The following is a 21,162-nucleotide window of genomic DNA, read 5'->3' as shown; positions in this document are numbered from 1 at the left end:
ATGGCTCCACCACAGGCATCTTTTCCTTTTCTTCGGGGTCCTAATGTGGTTGAATGATCTTGCTTTTTCAGAGCATCTGCAGTTCTCATTTGGATACCTTGGTTTATAAGATGGGCTCTTGTCCCCAAACACTCCCCATTCTTTAGCCGTTTCTGATGAGCCCTTGTTATCCTTCCCAACCTATGCCCACCTTCCTTCAGGTCCCCAGGAGTCAGGAAAACATCCTGATGGGTGTTTCAGAAAATATTTCACACAGAGGAGTTCAGGGTCCTGGGAATATGCCCACATTTTATTTTACATTCATATGAGTTCCTGCACTTCCAAGGTTATCAGATCACATTCAGGTTAGCACTGCTGGTAACAAAACTGTACAACTACCCTGGCTTCAAAAACAAGATAGGATGATGCACATTAACACTTCTTTCCCTTTAATACTGCAGGAGACAATACACCACAAAAATAAAATCACATGCCTTTTACAATCCAGTGTGAAGGCATATTATGTTAAAATTAAATCATTTGGGACATAAGGAGAATAAGAAGAGATTCAAAGCTTAAGATGTTAACAATTTCCCCCAATGCCATCTTTCTCTTCTAACTCCCAGTTGGCACACTCAGCATCAGTGCCTTGGGAAGAGTAGGGCAGAGGAAAGCAGGGGATCATTTAACTGAAACTCATGGCTTCTTGGGCTACTTCTGTAAAATCTACTTAAATAACCTAAAATTCTAAAAAGAGTTCATATTAACAAGGGATGGTAATCTAGAAAGCACCTGGAGGAAATTCCTCCAGTCACTGATGGAAAATATAAGCTGCAAACATTTCATAAAAAAGGACAACTGTATCATATCCAGAAATATATTAAGTTCTGAAAATCCATTTTCACTTTACAGAATGAAAACACTATGACCCATGTTCTGGCACTGAATCAGTTCGGAAAAACAGCTGTAACCTCTATCTGTAATATTTCTCATGGGCTATCTTGCATCATTACAATGTAAGAGTGCAGTGACCAATATCCCAACCCCTGAAAAATAGAAGAAGCCAATCTGAGCTAAAATAAAAACAGATTCAGTTCAGATTAGATAGGAGAAAAGTCAGATGTGTGAGAAAGCAAGAAGTTAGATTTACTTGGGTCTTTTTCCTAGATAAAAAATACTGTTACAAAATGTTTTGGACCCAGGTCCAACACAGCTGGAATGATAAGTTATTGACAATGCAAGCTCCCATCCAGAAAGACAGCATACTTATACAGCACCTTTCTCGTAGAAGTTCAATGTGCTTTAGCATAATTATCAATTAACTGCATAATTAAGTACATGATTCAGAAAATACTCTGACTTATTGTTAATTCCAGTGACTAAGGAGTCCCTGCCACTTGCTGCCAAGAAATTTTTGAGTCCTGAACTTTACCAGGTTATGAATGAAATCCATACTCATATAGATTGATTCAAAAGAAATACTACCCCTTTCAGGGCTGAAAAATATGACAGAAGAGAGAATAAGACACTTCTTAGGAAAGCCACATCTTTAGGAAAAAACACATTATGAAAAACCAGAGCCAGTGCATATTGTACAACCCCTGAAGAAAGCCCCCAGCAGCAGGGGGTCAAGGGGAGCAGTGATGATTTTGAAACCAGAGTGACTTGTAGCTAACTGTCTAACAGGAAATTCACATAGTAAAATACAGAATAAATCAACATACAGCCAAGGTTTACATTTATCTAGAAATATGTTTTATGCTTTAAAAAAAATTGCAACACACTCCAAAAAAATTTTTTTCAGATAATTCATGTACAACAGAAGGCACTGTTATTCGCATAAATCCATTGATTCTGCATGGCAAAACCTGAGACGTGCAATTCCATCCAATCCTCTAAATCCACCTTGGTCGTTCATCCTTTGGAGCATATGCTTTGTCCTTTTCAGTCCTACGATTTTGTTTTTCTTTAATTCCATACATTACAGCAGCTGCTTAAAATATATATTTCAGGGTGAGAAAGATCAAAGGGGACACAGGGGCAGAGAAAGGTGCTGCCGGATGCCAAGCGGTAACTGGCACAGCAGGTGGCACAAACAGCAGCCCCTCCCCAGCTCTGCTGACCCTCTCCTTCCGCTGACGTTCAATGTAACGATGACATTTGGTCAGTTGATGTTCCTTCTTTCAGTTGTTGGTAGGCATAGTCCCAAAATTAAATGCAGAGAGGACTCCTTTGTTTTCAAAGGTGAAGCCTCCCTGTTGTTCAATCTTCTTCTTTGCCTCTAGAATTTGCAAGAGAAAGCAGGGAAAAGAGAAGAGTATCTAAGGTAACAAAGTTGGAAATATCCTCAAAGGAGCTAGATTCTTTAGAGTTAGCACTGTGAAGGAATGTGAATCGTGGTATTAATTATTCTGCCCAATTGAACACTAGCCTTTAACAAACCCATGTCAGTAAGTACAATCGTCCAGGTGTCTGGGGATATGTAACCCACAGATACACAGGATATAGAGGGCCCACTGTACCACACCATTTTAACAAGGAACTTGAGCATCCTAGGATTTTGGTATTTGAGGGGAGCCTAGGAACCAATCCCCTCTGAAGATACTGAGGAATGACTGCAATTATAATTCCTATTTTGGAACAACTGTTTGCTAAAACTGAGCAATATAAAAACAAGGCTCAAAGCCATAGTGTCTACCCCTAAAAGGGCACACTCACTTCTCCCATCAGGAGAGGCGATACAGAATCTGGGCAGGACTGAAGTCTAAAGTCCATGCAGAAGAAGCTGGGTTCTAAACTCTAGATTCCTATTCCATATTGTCTTCCACTAAAATACTTCTGTAATTACAAAATCTTCCATTAATTTTCCAGAAGTGGCCATAATAATATCTGCGTAAAATAATTTCTCCATCTCAAAAACTGAAAATCAACAAGAATCACCAACTTCTACATAAAGCCCAACAAAAAGAAATGGAGAGTATTTCATTTCTAGAAATATAAGGTCCTTATAAGAACTCATAAAATGCCTTTGATTCACTGTTTAGATGGTTAGGTGGGTGACCCAGCTGGTTAACTCTCCTTCAGCAAGATTCATCCCACCTTTATGTCTTAGCTTTGGCTCCAAAATAGGATAAAGGTGTGAATAAGAACACTACTAAAGACAGATATTAACACAGGGTGTTTTGCAAAGCTATCGTAAGTGATTAAAAAATCATAAAATAATGATAATTTCTTATTATCTTGAAAGGTTGGCCTCTAAAACCAAATTTTAGAGGCTGGTAAAAATAAAGGCTAACTACCAACACATGCACTCTGATCAGAAAATCATGCTGGCTGACCTGCCACTGTCCTCCGGTGCTCGGCCAATGTGTACACCTCCTGCAGCGCCCTCCTCTGATCCTCACTGAGCGGTGCCATCAGCAGTTGATACCACGCAGCATCCCGATTCTGCACAGCTGTTGTAATGCAGGGGTGTTTCAGGGGAGAAGGAATGATAAGGGAGTCCAGTGACAATTATTATTTCAGATAATAACTAATGATATAATCAAATTACAATGAAATGATAACAGACAATAGGTGATAAAACTTATTCCAACAAAGGATGACTCCTGAGTACTCACTTTAGTACTCAACCTATGTGGGGCTACAAAGGAAGGCTGAAGTGAAGTGAAAGTCGCCCAGTCATGCCCGACTTTTTGCGACCCCATGGACTATATATAGTCCATGGAATTCTCCAGGCCGGAATACTGGTGTGGGTAGCCTTTCCCTTCTCCAGGGATCTTCCCAACCCAAGGATCGAACCCAGGTCTTTGCATTGCAGGTGGATTCTTCACCAGCTGGGCCACGAGGGAAGCCCCTTGTAGAAGGGTTGGAACACCACAAATCTCTCCCTTGCCTAGTTCTCTGTCTCCTTTGCCATCTCCTCCACTTCTTGGGGTTTCACTAACTATGAAAGCTCCCTAAAGTCCAGATCATGGGAAACACTTTACTCACTTGTTATCATTTTCCTCAGGAATTCTCATGCTGCTGGCACATGCCACATGCTACCTGCATCTACACCAAAAACTCGAATTTGTACCTTTAGGCAAAACTGTTCACTAAACTTCCTGGACTTTCACATTGGATAGGTCACCTGCAACTCAGCACAACTGTAACCAAATGTAACATTTTACCTCTCAAACTCTCTTTGGATCTCCCCATTTCCATCACTAGTTCTATCAGTCTCCTGGTCAACCACTATCATACCCCCTGCACATCCAATTCTGTGCTTCTTTCTTGATGGTTTTCACCTATATGCTTTTTTTCATCAAACGCCACCCTTTCTCTCGAGGGCCTTACTTACATAAAGCAATTTCCTAACACCTGGTTCCCAAGTCTAGCCCACTTCAGTTCTTTTTGGACATTATCAATAGATAATACCCCTGAAAGAAACTACCACATCCCCAAAATCACCTCTTTATACAAAAACATTCAACAACACTCTAATGGGCAATGGGATAAAGACCACCTCAGTCCAGAATCCAAGGCTGGTACAATTTGGTACAATTCTAACACTTCACAGAGACTTAAGCAGTGGTCCCTATATATGCTGACTGAACAAAGTTGGTTGCCTATCTCTTGAGGAGCTTTTTCAAAATACATATCCTGAGATCCCACCCAAGACCAAAGAGCTTCTTTGTTGGTTATGGTGGACACCCAGGTCCAGTAGCGCCTTAGAGCACACCCTCTGCATTCCAATTTCCACCTTTATGCTCTTTATCTTCCACATGTTTTGGAATATCATTCCCTGGACTCTCTACCTCTTGTTCCTGCTAAATTTCAATAAAACACAGAGGTGATTCATTAATGGTATTTGTAATAAACAATACACTGGCATACTACATAATGTCAGTATATTAGGCTACCACTACCTTGTTAGTATTAACAACAATATTTTAGGGTTGGTGTTCAAATTGAACAAGGATGTTCAATTTAATATTCTTTACAACAGCAAAGAAACAAAAAACTGGAAATATCCTGTATGTCCATCAGTGGAAATAAGCTAAATTATGATACTGCCATAGAAATACAATGCAACTATCAAGCAACCCATATAGTGGGATTTCTTTTCATTATAACTTGTTTATAATAATTTTCCATATATTCTCATTGGTTTATCACTTATTTTTAATTCTATAAGTTTTCTATTTATATATCTCATTCTTATACTAGGTTATTGGTCTTATTCATTTATAGGTTTCTGTAATCTGTAGATCTTACATGACAGTATTTTCTTCCAATCTTTTATGAGTACTTTAACTGTATTTCTAATGTCCTGTCCTGTACAAAACTGATATATTGCTTATATAGTTAAAAATGTACTCTCTTATGGACTCCATTCCTTCCCAAGGGGACTGTGAATTGCTGATAAGTTTATGGCCACAATTTTTAAGCAAAATATGTGAGATACTTCATTCTGTAAAAATCTTTCTTTATACCTAGAGGATGAACAATATATATAGCTACTCTGCCTTAAATTACTTTTATGAGGATATCCTGCAATCTTACCCTGACAGTATGCTATCTGCTCTCATTTTATGTATGTTTGGGGATTTCTATAATTAAAAATAAATACAATTTTTACAGGGAATTCTAAACTAATTTGGGGTAGACCCCAAAACAACATCTAAAAGATGGAAATGAAAAACATATCTGACGATTCAGGGAGTAACAACATACTCAGCAAAGCTTGTGTAAAAAATTGATATTCATCCACACTATTGTCAAGGTCCAGCGGAGTACTGAATCCCTCAAGAGCAGTTTCTTCCAACACTTCTTCATCCCAGTCATCGTCATCTTCCTCCTCATCTTCACCTCTTCCATTATTTGACTGCATTGCTTGAGCAGTTACATTAGTCTCCTCTTCATCACTTGAAATCTCTTCTGTGAATCCATTATTCATTCAAAAGTAATCAAATCACATAAGGACAAAAGATAATCCAAATGAAAACAAAAATTATAAAGTGACATTCTAGAAATGGAAAAACTATCAAATAACTTTATGTAAAATAAACCTTACCTTTACTATAGCTTGCTAAATTGAAAATGAGTTTATCTTCCTCATTTAAAACAATTTCTAACTATCTCTAAATCTGTGATCTAGATGAACTGTTATTACTGTTTAACAATGGCTGCTTCATATCCATTAACATAAATACTATTTAGCCACAGATTCCCAAATTAACCTTTTTGTAAAAAAAAGACATAAAATGATTGTGTACTCAGTACATGTGTTTTAAATAACAATGACCTCCCATTGAGAATGTGAGTCTCTTAACAATTAACCAAGATATTAAGAATTACCAATTGCTTGGAAATATTCAAATGAAGAGGTCATTTCCGCTAACAGAAACAGAAAAGTTTAGAAATATTAAGAAAAATAATCAGCTACACATGGGTTAAAAAGTAGATAGCTGAACTGTGTATCTCCATAGATTAGTTTCTATTTTCAGGCCCAGTCTGTTCCAGGCAGACCAATACTGTAAATAACTGGAAGATAGTAAATGCAGGGCAAAAATCAATCTAAGAGGAAAAACCTGGAGTAAACTTACACCAGGCATTATTAATCTAAATCTAGTTCTATAAAACATACCATACTGAAGCACTTGGATTAAGCTGCAAAATAATTTTAGGGATAACGCAAGAAACCATAGTTTTTACCACATACACGGAAAAAAAAAAAAACTATATATAAAGGATAATAACAAGACAGCAAGAGATACCTTTGTTGGTTAATCGTCATACACTTAAGTAGGAAATTCAATAAGAAAGTCTGGGATATTACTAAAAAATCTTCCCTCAAGTCTTAATAATTATAAGCCAAGAGAGACCAAAGTAAGAAATTAGAAAGAGTGCAACATACTGGAAAAAAAGAATTCTGATTGCTTGAAGAAACTAATTTCAGGGTTAAAGACACACACAGACGGAAATGTAGTTTGGTGGTTTTTCTAACGTGTCTAAGTGAACATTAGACCAGTTGAACTGAACATATATCTATAGGACATTACATCCCAAAATGGCAGAATACAAATTTTTTCCAAGTGCATGTGGAACGTTCTCCAGGACAGAACACATGCTAGGCCACAAAATAAGTCTCAGCAAATGTAAAGGGACAGAAATTACATTAAGCATTTTTTCAGACCACACTATGAAACTAGAAATCAATCACAGGTAGAAAAATGAAAAGCATAAACACATGAAGACTAAACACCATGCTACTAAAGCACCACTGGATGAATGAGAAATCATAAAAGAAGTCAGAAAATACCTTGCGACAAATGAAAACAAAAACACAACTTTCCAAATTTACAAACACGGCAAAATTTAGGTTTACCTCAAGAAACAAGAAAAAGATCAAATAAACAGCCTAACCTACCATCTAAAAGAATAAAATAGAACAAACAAGGCCCAAAGTCAGAAGAAAGAAATAATAAAGTTTAGAGGGGAAATAAATAAAATAGACCAAAAATATATAGTAGAAAAAAATCAAGAACTGTTTTTTGAAAAATAAGCAAAATGCATAAGCCTATAGTGGGGTGAAAAAAGAGAGGACTCAAATAAATAAAACAAGAAATGAAAGAAATTGCAACTGATATCACAGAGATACCAAAAAAATCATAAGTGAATGCTACAAATAGTTATAAGTCAACAAACTGAACAACCAAAAAGGAATGGAAACATTTCTAGAGATATACAACCTTCCAAAATTGAATAAGGAAGAAATAGACAATCTGAATAAAGAGATCACTCTAGTAAACTGAATTCATAATCAAAAAACTCTCGGCAAACAGAAGTCCATGACTGGATGGCTTAACATGAAAACTCCTCCAAATGTATAAAGAAAAGCTAATACCTGTCCTCAAACTATTCCAAAAAGCCGAAGAGGGGAGAACACTCCCAAACTCATTCCACAGGGAGAACACTCCCAAACTCATTCCACAGGGCCACCAAAAGCAAAGACACTACCAAAAAAAAAGAGAAAGAGAATTATAGGCTAATATCTCTGATGAATATCAATGCAAAAATCCTCAACGGAATTATCAGCAAACCAAATTCAACAACTTATAAAAAGGATCATACACAACAATCCAGTGGAATTTATTCCAGAAATGCAAAGATGACTCAATATCCACCAATCAATGTGATACACCACATAAAAAAAGAATAAATCACACGATGATCATAATACCTACCAAAAAGCACTTGACAAAATTCAACATCCATTCATGACAAAATTTCTCATCGAAGTAGGTATAGAGAGAACATATCTCAACATAATAAAGGCTGTTTATGGCCAACCCACAGCTAACATCATATGCTACAGTGAAAGCTGAAAGATTTTCCTCTAAATTCAGGGACAAGGTAAGGATGCCCACCCTTGCCACTTCTATTTAACATACTATTGGGAGGTGAGCCATCACAATCAGACAAGAAAACGAAATAAGAAATAAAGGAATCCAAATTGGAAGGGAAGTAAAACTGTCACTATTTTCATATGCCATAATAATATATATAGAAAACCATAAAGTCTCAACCAAAAAGCTTTTAGAACTAATAAATGAATTCAGTAAAGTTGCAGAAAGAGAAATCAAGAAAACAAATCTATTCAAAATCGTATTGAAGAAAATTAAATACTTATGAATAAACTTAACTGAGGGAAGTGAAAAGATCTATATTCTACAAATTATAAAACACTGAAGACAGAATGGAAGAAAATACCAAAAAATGGAAAGATATCCTGTGTTTATGGATTGGAAGAGTTAATATTGTTAAACTATCCATACTACCAAAGCAATCTATAGATTTAATGCCTATCAAAATACCCATGACACCCTCCACAGAATTAGAACAAATCGTCCTAAAATTTATATGGAACCACAAAAAAACCCTAAACTGTCAAAGCAACCTTGATGAAAAAGAACAGGGTTGGAGGTATCAAGTGCTTTAAGACTATCCTATAAAGCTACAGTAATCAAAACAGTATGGTAATGGCACAAAAACAGACACAAAGATCAATGGGAAAGAATTAAAAGCCCAGAAATAGACTTCTACATTTGGAGTTGATTCACCTACCACAAAAGAAGCAAGAATACACAAGAAAAGATCAGTTTCTTCAATAATAAGCATATTGGGGAAACTGGACAGCTACATGCAAAAGAATGAAATTAGAACATTTTCTCACATCATAGATAAAAATAAACTCAAAATGGATTAAAGACCTAAATGTATAACCAGAAACCATAAAACTACTAGCAGAAAAACAGAACACTCTTTGATATAAATTGCAGAAATATTTTGGGGGTTCTGTCTCCTAAAGCAAAGGACAGAAAAACAAAAACAAATGGAACCTGATTAAACTTAAAAGTTTTGGGGCATCAAAGAAAATCATTGATAAAATGAAAAGACAACCAATAAGTACAAGAAATGATATAATATGATAGGGGTTAATACTCAAAATATATAAACAGCTCATACAACTCAATGTCAAAAAGCCAATTGACCCAATTAAAAAATGAGCAGAAGATCTGAATAGGCATAAAAGGTATTCAACATGGCTAATCACTAGAGAAATGCAACTCAAAATCACAATGAGATATCATCTCACCCCTCTCAGGAAGAATGGCTATCAAGAAATAACAAACGTTGGCAAGGATATAAAGAAAAGAGAACCCCTGCACACTGTTGGTGGGAATGTAAACTGGTACAACCATCATGGAAAACTGTATGAAAAGTTTCTCAAAAAACTAAAAATATGATCCAGCGATTTCACTCCTGGGTATATACACATATATTAAAAAATAACTCAAAAAGATACACACACACCCCAATGTTCACAGCAGCATTATTTACAATAGCCAATATAAGGAAGCAGTGCAAATGTCCATCATCAAATGAATGGATGATGAAGATGTGGTGAGATATACAGTGGATTAGTACTCAGCTATAAACAAAGAATGACATCTTGCCATTTGGAACAAAATGGGGTAGACCTGAAGGATATTATGCTTACAGAGTCTATAAGTAAGTCTATATGTTACATTTAAATGTGGAATATAAAAAATGAAAGAAATGATATAAAACAGACTCACAGATACAGAGAAATAACTAGTAGTTACCATTAGGAAGGGGGAAGTGGAGGGCCAAGAGTAGGAGATTAAGAGGTACAAACTATTAAGTTTTAAAAAAATAAGCTCAAGGATATATTGAACAACACAGGGAATATGTTAATATGATAACTTTAAATAGTATAATCTATAAAAACAGTGAATTATTATATATGCTATAGATCTGAAACTAAAGACCTAAATGTATAACCAATAATATAGTATTGTAGATCAGCTATACTTCAATGGGAAATAGATAAAGTTATGAACTACTTCTAGAATTTTCCATTTAACATTTTTAGACAACTGAAATCATAAAACCAAAATTGTGGTAAGAAGGGACTACTATAATTCAGTCAATCAAACTCAAAATATTTGTTACACATGTAGCAGGCCAAGAAATGTAAATCTATTTAATGTTTCTAAATAGTCTAAAACTCAAAGAAAACACATACTCAAAAAAAGCAGTTCTAGCATTCACTGCAATTAGAACACTTTACCATTTTCTTCTATATTGGCTTTATCTGCTTTTGAGTGATCTTCCCGGTTTACCAGCTGTCTGGTAGCACAGACCTGCTTTAATCCAAGGAAAAGGAAAAGAATGGAAGGCACAATCTGTCCCACCACAGCATCTACTGCAGGAGGTCGATTTTGCAATTCCAAAAGGATACTCAGTCCTATTATACACATCTTCCGATCATGATGCCTACAAATCACAAAAGGGAAAAAAGTGTGCACATGAGAAATAAGAAAAATTTCTGAAGAAATTACAAAAAGGAACATCCAAGTTGTGCTCTAAGGTTCATTCACTGGAGCTACACAGAGGTAAAACTATTTTGTACGATATGAATTCCTAGGTAAATCAAATTTTGCAAACCAATTATCATCACCAAAGACCTATGGGAGCCTGCAATTGATATGATGAATCTTGCTGTAATATCAATTTATGATTAATACAAATGCTGCAACTGGGCCTTGACAAAACAAGTTTTATTAAGTAAGAATACCTGTATATAACAGCATAAAATTCCTATCCAGTGAAAAAATTGAAGTCCCTTAGACTTTGATTCATTGCACTGGTCTACAAGGTACACTATACTGTATACTAACCCCCTAGGTGCCAAAAGCTAGTCTAAAAATCTCAACTTCTAATAAGCTGAACTTAATGTGGGCATGCTCAGTTACTCAGCCATGCCCTTTTCTTTCAGATCCCATGGACTGTAGCCTGCCAGGCTCCTCTGTCCATGGAACGTTCCAGCCAAGAATACTGGAGTGGGTAGCCATTTCCTGCTTCAGAGGATCTTCCCAACCCCCAGATGGAACCCAGGTCTCCTGTGCCTCCTGCACGGGCAGGTGGATTCTTTACCACTGCACCACCTGGAAAGCCCTGCTGAACTTAATAGCTGCAAGTAAATCTATTAAATGTCCTGTGCTAATAAAACAAGATAAGGAAAACTTAATTCTGAAGGAAAAAAAGTTTGACCAATGGTGGAGCTAGTGGTAAAGAACTCACCTACCAATGCAGGAGACATAAGATACCCGGGTTCAGTCCCTGGGTTCAGAAGATCACCTGGAGGAGGGGATGGAAACCCCTTCCAGTATTCTTGCCTGGAGAATCCAATGAACAGAGGAGCCTAGCAGGCTACAGTCTATAGGGTCACACAGAGTCAGACATAACTGAAGCAATTTAGCAAATACACAATATACATTACAAAGATTTTTACATGAATGCTTCTAAATTGTTTAAAACTAAAAATATTAAGAAGAGAAGGTTACTATATTAGTGTAACATTCACACAGGCATGAACAAAAAAATTTACTGGCAATAATTCAAAACAAAATATACAACAAAAAAAGTAAAAAGTGTTAGTCACTCAAACATGTCCAACTCTTTAAGACCCCATGGACTGTAGCCCACTAGGCTACTCTGTTCATGGGATTCTCCAGGCAAGAATACTGGAGTGGATAGCCATTCCCTTTTCCAGGGGATCTTCCTGACCCAGGGATCAAATGCCAGTCTCCCATATTGCAGGCAGATTCTTTACTATCTGAGCCACCAAGAAAGCTCCAATATACACCATGCGCTCCTCAATACACAACAAACCTAACAACAAATATAGCTTCCGTTATTCTTCATTATTTCCATTGCTTGATTCAAGTTGCTAATGCCAAAGTAGTATACTATAATAGGTACTGTGCTTGACCTGATGACTTTCTCATTGATGTAGCCTCTACCTAGTAGTGTATACCAAGGGTCAAATGGATTACAGTACAAAAGATGATTATTGAGTGGTGCTCTGAAGAATCCAAGGGAGCACAATCCACACATGCCCAATCTATATAATTGCTGAGACATCTTCTATTTTTGGAAAATTGCTTATAGATGCTACTAACTGTATAACTGGGCTTCCTTGGTGGCTCAGTGGTATAGAATCTGCCTGCCAATGCAGGAGAAGTGGGTTCAATCCCTGGGTCAGGAAGATCCCCTGGAGAAGGAAATGGCAACCCACTTCAATATTCTTGTCTGGGAAACCCCAGGGACAGAGGAGCCTGGCAGGCTACAGTCCATGGGTTGCAAAAGAGTTGGACATTACTAAGCAACTAAGCAACAACAACTATATAACTGTGAATGACTAAATCTCTACTCTGTAAACCTTTGTCAGATATAACTAAGTACAATTTCTTCCTAAAGTATGCTCTTCCTTTCAAAGTATTAGTAAGAAATCTAAATCTGGGACAAATTCTAGTCTCCTATATGTAGAAAAATAAGAATTCACATAGCAGCTTTTAAGTATGTTTCCCTATTCTTTTTCCACCATCCTAATTCAGGCCTCCACCATCCCCCCACTACTTGGTAATATTCAAACCACTCCTGCTGGAATTACTTCCCCCTCAGTAAATTTTTCTAAATGATATCTTGCAAGATGTAAAAAGAACACTAGTTATTTCTAAATTAATCAGCAGTCTCTCAAATTCTAACACGACAAGGTCACTTGTATGCGTCGGGTCACCTGAGGTGGGTATATAACTATGACAGGATCTCCCTTTTCCTGTGTTGGAAAGCTAGGAGAGTGTTTCACACAAAGCCGAACTCTCCTACCAGGATAGGACCAACACTATAGCTAATAATCCTCTGATTTCACATTTGAGAACAGGCTTCCTTGAGGTTTTCATATTTTTACCAGACTAGTACTTTCCTTAGAAACATGACTCCATTTAGAATGTTGTTACCTACAGACACTTAAAGTCAAGGAACCCAAGCAGACACTTAATTCTTGTTGCCAAGACATATAACAATACACATAAGTCAAAAATAAGTGAGGAAGGGTAATAAACCTAATTTTCACAGTCTGTGTTCTTTTCCACTAGATTATACTCCTGAAACACATTCTTAATTCTCTAAAAATTTAATATTATATTAACAGTACATTAAAAAATGCTTAGAGATAAAAACTATCTTTCAATATGCTATTATACATGCATATTACAAGTCAACTTTCCAAGAACAGAAATGCAGTGTAAAATGAAAAAGACACAGACCCAAGAAAACAATCTGTATCATTCATCCACTGATTTATAAATTGTACAGTTACAGGTCCAGGGTTGTGAGGCAACTGAATTCGTTCTAAAGTATGTAGCAGCAAATCAGGGTTGTAGTACAAGGCAGCAATTGCAACCTGAAGACACATAGTACGAAGCTCACTAGTTTTGACCCCTCGGGTTAATCGCTCCAAAACAAGTTGAACGAAGAGTGGAATGCACTAGAGGAAAAAAGAAAAACAGAAATCAAGTAACTTTTACAGAAAGTTGAATGCTGGTAAAGTGTAACCATTAAATAAGATACTCTTAAAGACAGTAGAACTTGCTAGTTTAAATCATTTTCAGAATTATTAAACTCAGAGAGAGTAAATGGCCAAAAAAGGTCCTAGAGCAGTACCAAAACGTCTCCTTTCCTTTTAACTGAAGATTACACTTAGATGAAGGTTGTCCTACAAGAGAACACAATCAAAAAACTGCAATAATCCAAACGGAGACTCAGTCACTTACATGTTTTAAGTTAAAATGACTAGGATGGAGTTTTTCTTTAATAAATCAAATTGGAAATATACTTGACCCTTGAACAAAATGGGTTTGAACTATATGGATCCATTTAAATGCAGATTTTTTTCAACAATTAATACTACAGTTCTATACCATCCATGGTTAATTAAATCCAGATAGGGAGAAACCATGTATACAGAGGGCCAACTAGAAGTTATACACAGATTTCTAACTGCACAGAGGGTGAGCACCTCTAACTCTGGCACTGCTCAAGAATCAAGTGCAAAAAAAAAAAAAAAATGAAACTTAGAATAAGCATGATGTGATCAGAATTTCTCTTGAGGAGTAAAAATTCCTAAAAAAAGTCACAGGGATATAACATACAACATGGTTTGCTGTTGTTCAGCCACTAAGGTGTATCTGACTCTTTGCAATTGCATGGACTGCAACACCCCAGGCTTCCCTGTCCTTCACTATCACCCAGAGTTTGCCCAAACTCATGTCCATTGAGTTAATGATGCAATCCAACCATCTCATTCTGTCACCCCCTTTTATTCCTGCTCTCAGTGTTTCCCAGCATCAGGGTCTTTTCCAATGAGTCAGCTCTTTGCATCAGGTGGCAAAAGTATTGGAGCTTCAGCTTAAGCATCAGTCCTTCCAGTTGAATATTCAGGGTTGATTTCCTTTAAGACTGACTGATTTGATTGTGCTATCCAAGGGACCCTCAAGAGTCTTCTCCAGCACCACAAATCAAAAGCATCAATTCTTTAGCACTCACTCAGTCTTCCTTATGGGCCAACTCTCACATCCATACATGACTACTGGAAAAACCATAGCTTTGACTATATGGACCTTTGTCGGCAAAGTGGTATCTCTGCTTTCTAATATGCTGTCTGGGTTACATCAAGCAAAATGCTGAGCTGAGTGACTCACAAGCTAGAATCAAGATTGCTAGGATAAATATCAACAACCTCAGCTATGCAGATGATACCACTCTAATGGCAGAAAGTGAAGAGGAACTAAAGAGCCTCTTGATCAGGGTGAAAGAGGTGAGTAAAAAGAGCTGACTTTAAACCAAACATTCAAAAAACTAAGATCATGGCATGTAGTCCCATCACTTCCTGGCAAACAGATGGGGAAAAAGTAGAAACAGTGACAGATTTTATTTTCTTGGGTTATAAAATCACTGCGGACAGTGACTGAAGCCATGAAATTAAGACACTTCCTTCTTGGGGAAAAAGCCTATCAGGCTCCTCCATCCATGGGGTTTTCCAGGCAAGAGTGCTGGAGTGGATTGCCATTTCCTTCTCCAGGGGATCTTCCCAACCCAGGGATCAAACCTGGGTCTCCCGCATTGCAAGCAGACGCTTTACCATCTGCGCCACCAGGGAAGCCCATGACAAACCTAGACAGTGTATCAAAAACTAGAGATATCACTTTGCCAACAAAGGCCCACATAGTCAAAGTTATATTTTTCTAGTAGTCATGTACAGATGTGAGAGTTGGTCCATAAAGAAGGCTGAGTGCTGAAGAACTGATGCTTTCAAACTGTGGAACTGGAGAAGACTCTTGAGAGTCCCTTGGACAACAAGGAGATCAAACTAGTCAATCCTAAAGGAAATCAGTCCTGAATATTCACTGGAAGGACTGATACTCAAGTTGAAGCTCCAATACTTTAGCCACTTGATGCAATGAGCAGACTCACTGGAAAAGACTTCGATGCTGGGAAAGATTGAGGGCAGGAGGAGAAGGGGGAGACAGAGGATGAGACCATTGGATGGCATCACCAACTCAATAGACATGAGTTTAAGCAAACCCCAGGAGATACTGAAGAACAAGGAAGACTGGCATGCTGCAGTCCACGGGGTCACAAAGAGTTGGACACAACTTAGCGAGAGAACAACAACAACAGTACTACTTAAGAAGGTGAGGAGATAATGAATGTAACTATTTGCTTACTTTTTTTTTAATGAAAGTATGAACTAAAAACTGGGGTTGGGGGAGATGGAAATAGGGAAAGAGAGTAATGGTAGAGTGGACAGGGATGGAAGCTAGATTTTTCTGAATATACCTTGTTTTTTGTAAACCAGACTTGAGACTATGCATTATGTTTTATTTATTCATAAAAAAAGTTAACCAGTCCCTAGGAGTTAAAATGAATAATCAAACAGGGATTATTTAAAATTACTTTAAAATTTGTGACTTGAGATGTTCGGCTATAAATATTCCTAGCATATGAATATACCTTTGAGACAAAAAGAGCTACTAAAAAATCTTAAACACACGTTTAAGGCAATGTAATCACATATTTGTGACAATGCTGGTATAACTACTGACACTGTGTATATACTTTTTATTATTATTTTTAAGTGGAGGACAATCACCTTATGACGTTGTGTTGGTTTCTGCCATACATCAATATGAATCAGCCACAGGTATACACTGTTCCCTCCCTTCCGAACCTCCCTCCCATTTCCCGTCTATCCAATCCCTCTAGATTGTCACAGAGTACCCGGTTGATCTCCCTGTGTTACAGGGCAACTTCCCATTTGCTATCTATTTTACATATGGTAATATATATGTTTCCGTACTACCTCTCAATTCATCCCACCCTGTACTTCCCCTACTGTGTCCACAAGTCTGTTCTCTATGTCTGTCTGTCTGCAAAGACTCATCAGTACATCTTTCTATATTCTATATACATCCATTAATATTCAATATTTGTTTTTCTTTTCCTGACTTACTTCATTCTGTATAACAGGCTCTAGGTTCATCTACCACACTAGAACTCCCTCAAATTTGTTCCTTTTTATGGCTGAGAAATAGTCCATCATATATATGTACCACAACTTCTTTATCCATTCATCTGTTGATGGACATCTAGGTTGCTTTGATGTCCCGGCTATTATAAACAGTGCTGCTTTGAACACTGTGGTACATACATCTTTTAGAATTGTGGGTTTCACAGGGTATGTCTAGTAGTGAGATGCTGGTCATATGGCAGTTTTATTCACAGTTTTTTAAGAAGTTTCCATACTCTCCATCGTGGCTGTATCAATTTACATTTCTACCAACTGTGCAAAAGGGTTCCCTTTTCTCCACATTGTCTCCAGCATTCAGTTTGTAGCTTCTTTGATGATGGCCATTCCGACTGGTGTGAGGTGATATCTCATTGCAGTTTTAATTTGCATTTCTCTAAAAATAAGCAATGTTGAGCATTTTTTCATGTGTCTATTTGCCATCTGTATATCTTCTTTGGAGAATGTCCATTTAGCTCTTCTTCCCATTTTTTGATTGGGTTTGTTTTTCTGATATTGAGCTGCATGAACTGCTTGTATATTTCAGAGATTAATCCTTTATGAGACTTTATATATTAATACATACTAGTGGTATAAAGTAAATGAGTAATTATGATGAGAACAAGGATTCTGGGTTTAGGGGATGTTGATTAGGATCAATTTGGTTAAATAAAAATAATGTAGTCTTGAATGTGAACAGGAAATATCCATATCCTCTAATGTAATACTCTTAATATAATATGTATTTTCTGGTTCTCTTTTGTGGAAATAATGACCAACTCAATAGCAGAGGCTCTCCCTTTTGCCTATAGTCCTGGAATATACACAAATAAATCTTACCAAAATATCTAGATATAACTACCAATTTATAGGAAATACTGAGGAATGTCATTCCTAGGTGTTATAATCCTTCAGCACAGTAGTGGTAACCTCACTAACATTAGACAGTGAGCTAACTCAACTTTCTGACATAGAAATGCTTGGACACCAACTTTCCAATCCTTCTGACAATCCAGTTTTAGAAATAGAAATCCACAGTATTACACCTGAAATTCTTATTTGCTAACTTCAAATGAGTCTATGCAACCAAAAGCAATTCCTTTACTCAATTTTTCTCTACTAGACTTAACTAGACTTCTCCAAACTGAAATTTCAACTTTCTTCATTTCTTAACAATTCTAACTAAGAAGATAAAGCCATTGGACTTAAGTTTTGACATCCCTTCTTTCTACCTCAAGACACTTCTCTATATCAGCATTATCTAAGGTGGAAATAAGAACATATTTTGAGATGAATGAATATGAACATATACCAAAACTTATTAATGTAGTTAAAGCAGCAGTTAGAGGGAAATTTATAGCTATCAATCTCTATAACAAAAAGCAAGAAAGATTTCAATCTAATAACCTAAATTTCCACCTCAAGACTCTGGGAAAAGAAGAGCAAACTAAACTCAAAGAAAGTAGAAAAAGAATAAATTATTAGAATTAAAGCAAAAACTAATGAAATAGCAAACAGAAAAACAAAGAGAGAAAAATCATAAATTGGTTCACTGAAAAAATTAACAAAATTGACAAAATTTTACTTGAATAACAAAAGGGGAAAAAGAAAGAAAGAGAAGATAATAATTACTAAAATCAATAACAAACAGGGTCATTATCACTGACCTACAAAAAGATAACAAAATATTATGAACTGCATGCCAACTAATTAGACGAAATGGACAACTTCTAAAAAAGATGCAAACTCCCATATTAACTCAAAAAGAAATAAAAATGCAAGTAGACCTATAACAATTAAGAGATTGAACTGGTAATTTTAAAACTACCCACAAAATAACCTCTGGCAAAGATGGCTTCACTGCTATATTCTAACATTTAAAAAACATCAACCTTCATAAATTCTTCCAAAAAACAGAAGAGGAGGGAGCCCTTCCCAACTCATTCCACGAGGCCAGTATATGATTCCAAATCCAGACAAAGATACCACAAGGAAAAAAATTACAGATCAATATCTCCCATAAATATAGACACAAAAATAGTTATAAAAATACCATCTAACTGAATCTAGAAATATATAAAAAGGATCATATTCCATGATCAAGTAGGATTTACACCAGGAATTCAACCTTGACTTAACATCTGAAAATCAACAAATACACCATATTAAAAGAACAAAAACCATATGATCATCTCAGGAGAGGCAAAAAAGCATCTGACACTCCTTCATGACTGAAACACTTAATGAACCAGGAGTAAACAGGAACGTACCCAATCTGATAAAAAGACAGCTATGAAAAACCCACAGCTAACACTAGACTTAATGGTGAAAGGAATGCTTCCCTACCTAAGATTAAGAACAAGATAAGGTATCACCATACCTATTCACCATTGCACTGAAGGTTCTAGCCAAGGCAACTAGGCAAGAAAAGTAAAATAAAAAGCACCAAGGTTGGAAAGGCAAAACTCTTATCTGCAGATGAGATGACCTTGTATACAGAAAATCCAAAGAAATTCTCTGAAACTCTATTAAAACTAATAAACAACTCTGGCAAGGTTGCAAGAAACAAAATATACCAAAAAATGTATTTCTAAACACAGGCAATAAACAACTTAAAAATAAAATTAAGAAAACAATACCACTTACAACAGCATTAGAAAGGATAAAATATTTTAGGAAGATTTTAACAAAAGAAATGTACTTGAAAACTATAAAACATTTTTGAAAAAAATTAAAGACACCCTAAATAAAAGGAAAAGGAAAGACATCCTATGTTCAGGGATTGAATTATTCTCAAAGTGACAATACTCCCTACAGTAATCTAAAGATTTAGCACAATGCTTATCACAATTCCAGCTGTCTTCTTTCCTTAAACTGAAAAGTCAGTCCTAAAATTCATATGGAAATTCAAGGGTCCAGATTAGCTAAAAGAATCTTACACAGGAAAACTGGAGGACTTAAACTTCCTAACTTACTACAAAGCTACAGTAATAGTGCAATCCTAGATTAAGGACAAAAAAATTCATCAAAACTGAATGAAAGTCCACAAATACATCCTCCCATTTATAGTGAATATATCTGACAAGTGTGCCAGCACATTTCAACAGGGAAAGAATAGTTTTTCAAGAAATAGTGCTTCTAGACACCTTGACATCTACATGCAAAATGATGACTTTGTACCTTTTCCTCATACCATCTACAAAAATTAACTCAAAGTGAATTAAAGACATAAATATTAGAGCTAAGACCATAAATCTCTTAGAAGAAAATGGAATTTTTTTTGTAAACTTGAATTTAGCAGTGATTTCTTAAATATGATGACAACCACAACAACAAAAGAAAAAATAAATTAGACGTCATCAAAATTAACTTTCCTGTGCTTCAAAGGACATCATCAAGAAAGTTATAACATAAAAATTGAGAGGAAATTTTTACAAAGTACATATCTGATAAGGAACTTGAGTTTAGAATATATACAAAGAAGCCCTACAACTCAAAAATAAACAAACCAATTAAAAATAGGCCAAAAAATCTGAATAAACATTCTTTAAAAAATATAAACAGCCACATGAAAAGATGCTCACTATCATAAGCCATCTGGGAAAATGCAAACCAAAACCATGAAATATTGCTACTAGGATGGCTATAACAAAAAGACCAACCAAGTGTTAGCTAGGATATGGAGAAATCAAAACTCTCATTCAGTACTGGTAGGAACAGGAAATGGTGCAGCTGCTTTGGAAAAGTTTGGCAGTGGTTAAACACAGAATTACTACTCCTATATATATACATATATAAATATATATACCATATATATACATATATAAATATATATAGCAAGAGAAATGAAGACATGTCCACACAAAGAAGACATGTCCACACAAAAATCAGCATACAAATGTTCATGTCAACATTGTTCACAATAGCCAAAATGTGGAAATAAGAAAAATGTCCATCAATCGACAAATAGCTAAAATAAATGTGATATAATCATATAATGAAATATTTATCAATTAAAAGAAATAGAGTACTGATATCTGCTATAACATGAAGGTATCTTTTAAAATATTATGTGCTAAGTAACAAAAGTCGTTCACAAAGAACCACATATGATTTCATTTATATAAAATGTCTAAAATAGGCAAATCTGTAGAGAAAGAGTATGATAATGGTTGCCTAGGGTTGAGGGTCATTTAGGCGAA

General features: G+C 36.1%; 1 protein-coding gene across 2 annotated transcripts in view; it reads right to left on the bottom strand.

Moving 5' to 3' along the window:
• Nucleotides 1-261: 261 nt before the first annotated feature.
• The window catches only part of IPO8 (importin 8), a 67,855-nt gene continuing 46,954 nt past the window's right edge, over nt 262-21,162 (bottom strand). For both annotated transcript variants that reach the window (XM_004006750.5, XM_042247314.1), the window contains 5 exons: nt 13,662-13,882; nt 10,622-10,827; nt 5,698-5,901; nt 3,318-3,434; nt 262-2,260 (listed from right to left, as the gene is read on the bottom strand). In XM_004006750.5, coding sequence (XP_004006799.1) covers nt 2,163-2,260; nt 3,318-3,434; nt 5,698-5,901; nt 10,622-10,827; nt 13,662-13,882 — 846 coding nt within the window. In that variant the 3' untranslated portion in view covers nt 262-2,162. The remainder of the gene's footprint in view (nt 2,261-3,317; nt 3,435-5,697; nt 5,902-10,621; nt 10,828-13,661; nt 13,883-21,162) is intronic.

This window comes from Ovis aries, chromosome 3 (assembly GCF_016772045.2).
Source record: "Ovis aries strain OAR_USU_Benz2616 breed Rambouillet chromosome 3, ARS-UI_Ramb_v3.0, whole genome shotgun sequence".
Taxonomy (NCBI): domain Eukaryota; kingdom Metazoa; phylum Chordata; class Mammalia; order Artiodactyla; family Bovidae; genus Ovis; species Ovis aries.
Note: the sequence above shows the minus strand (reverse complement) of the source record. Positions and strands in the feature narration are given on the sequence as shown.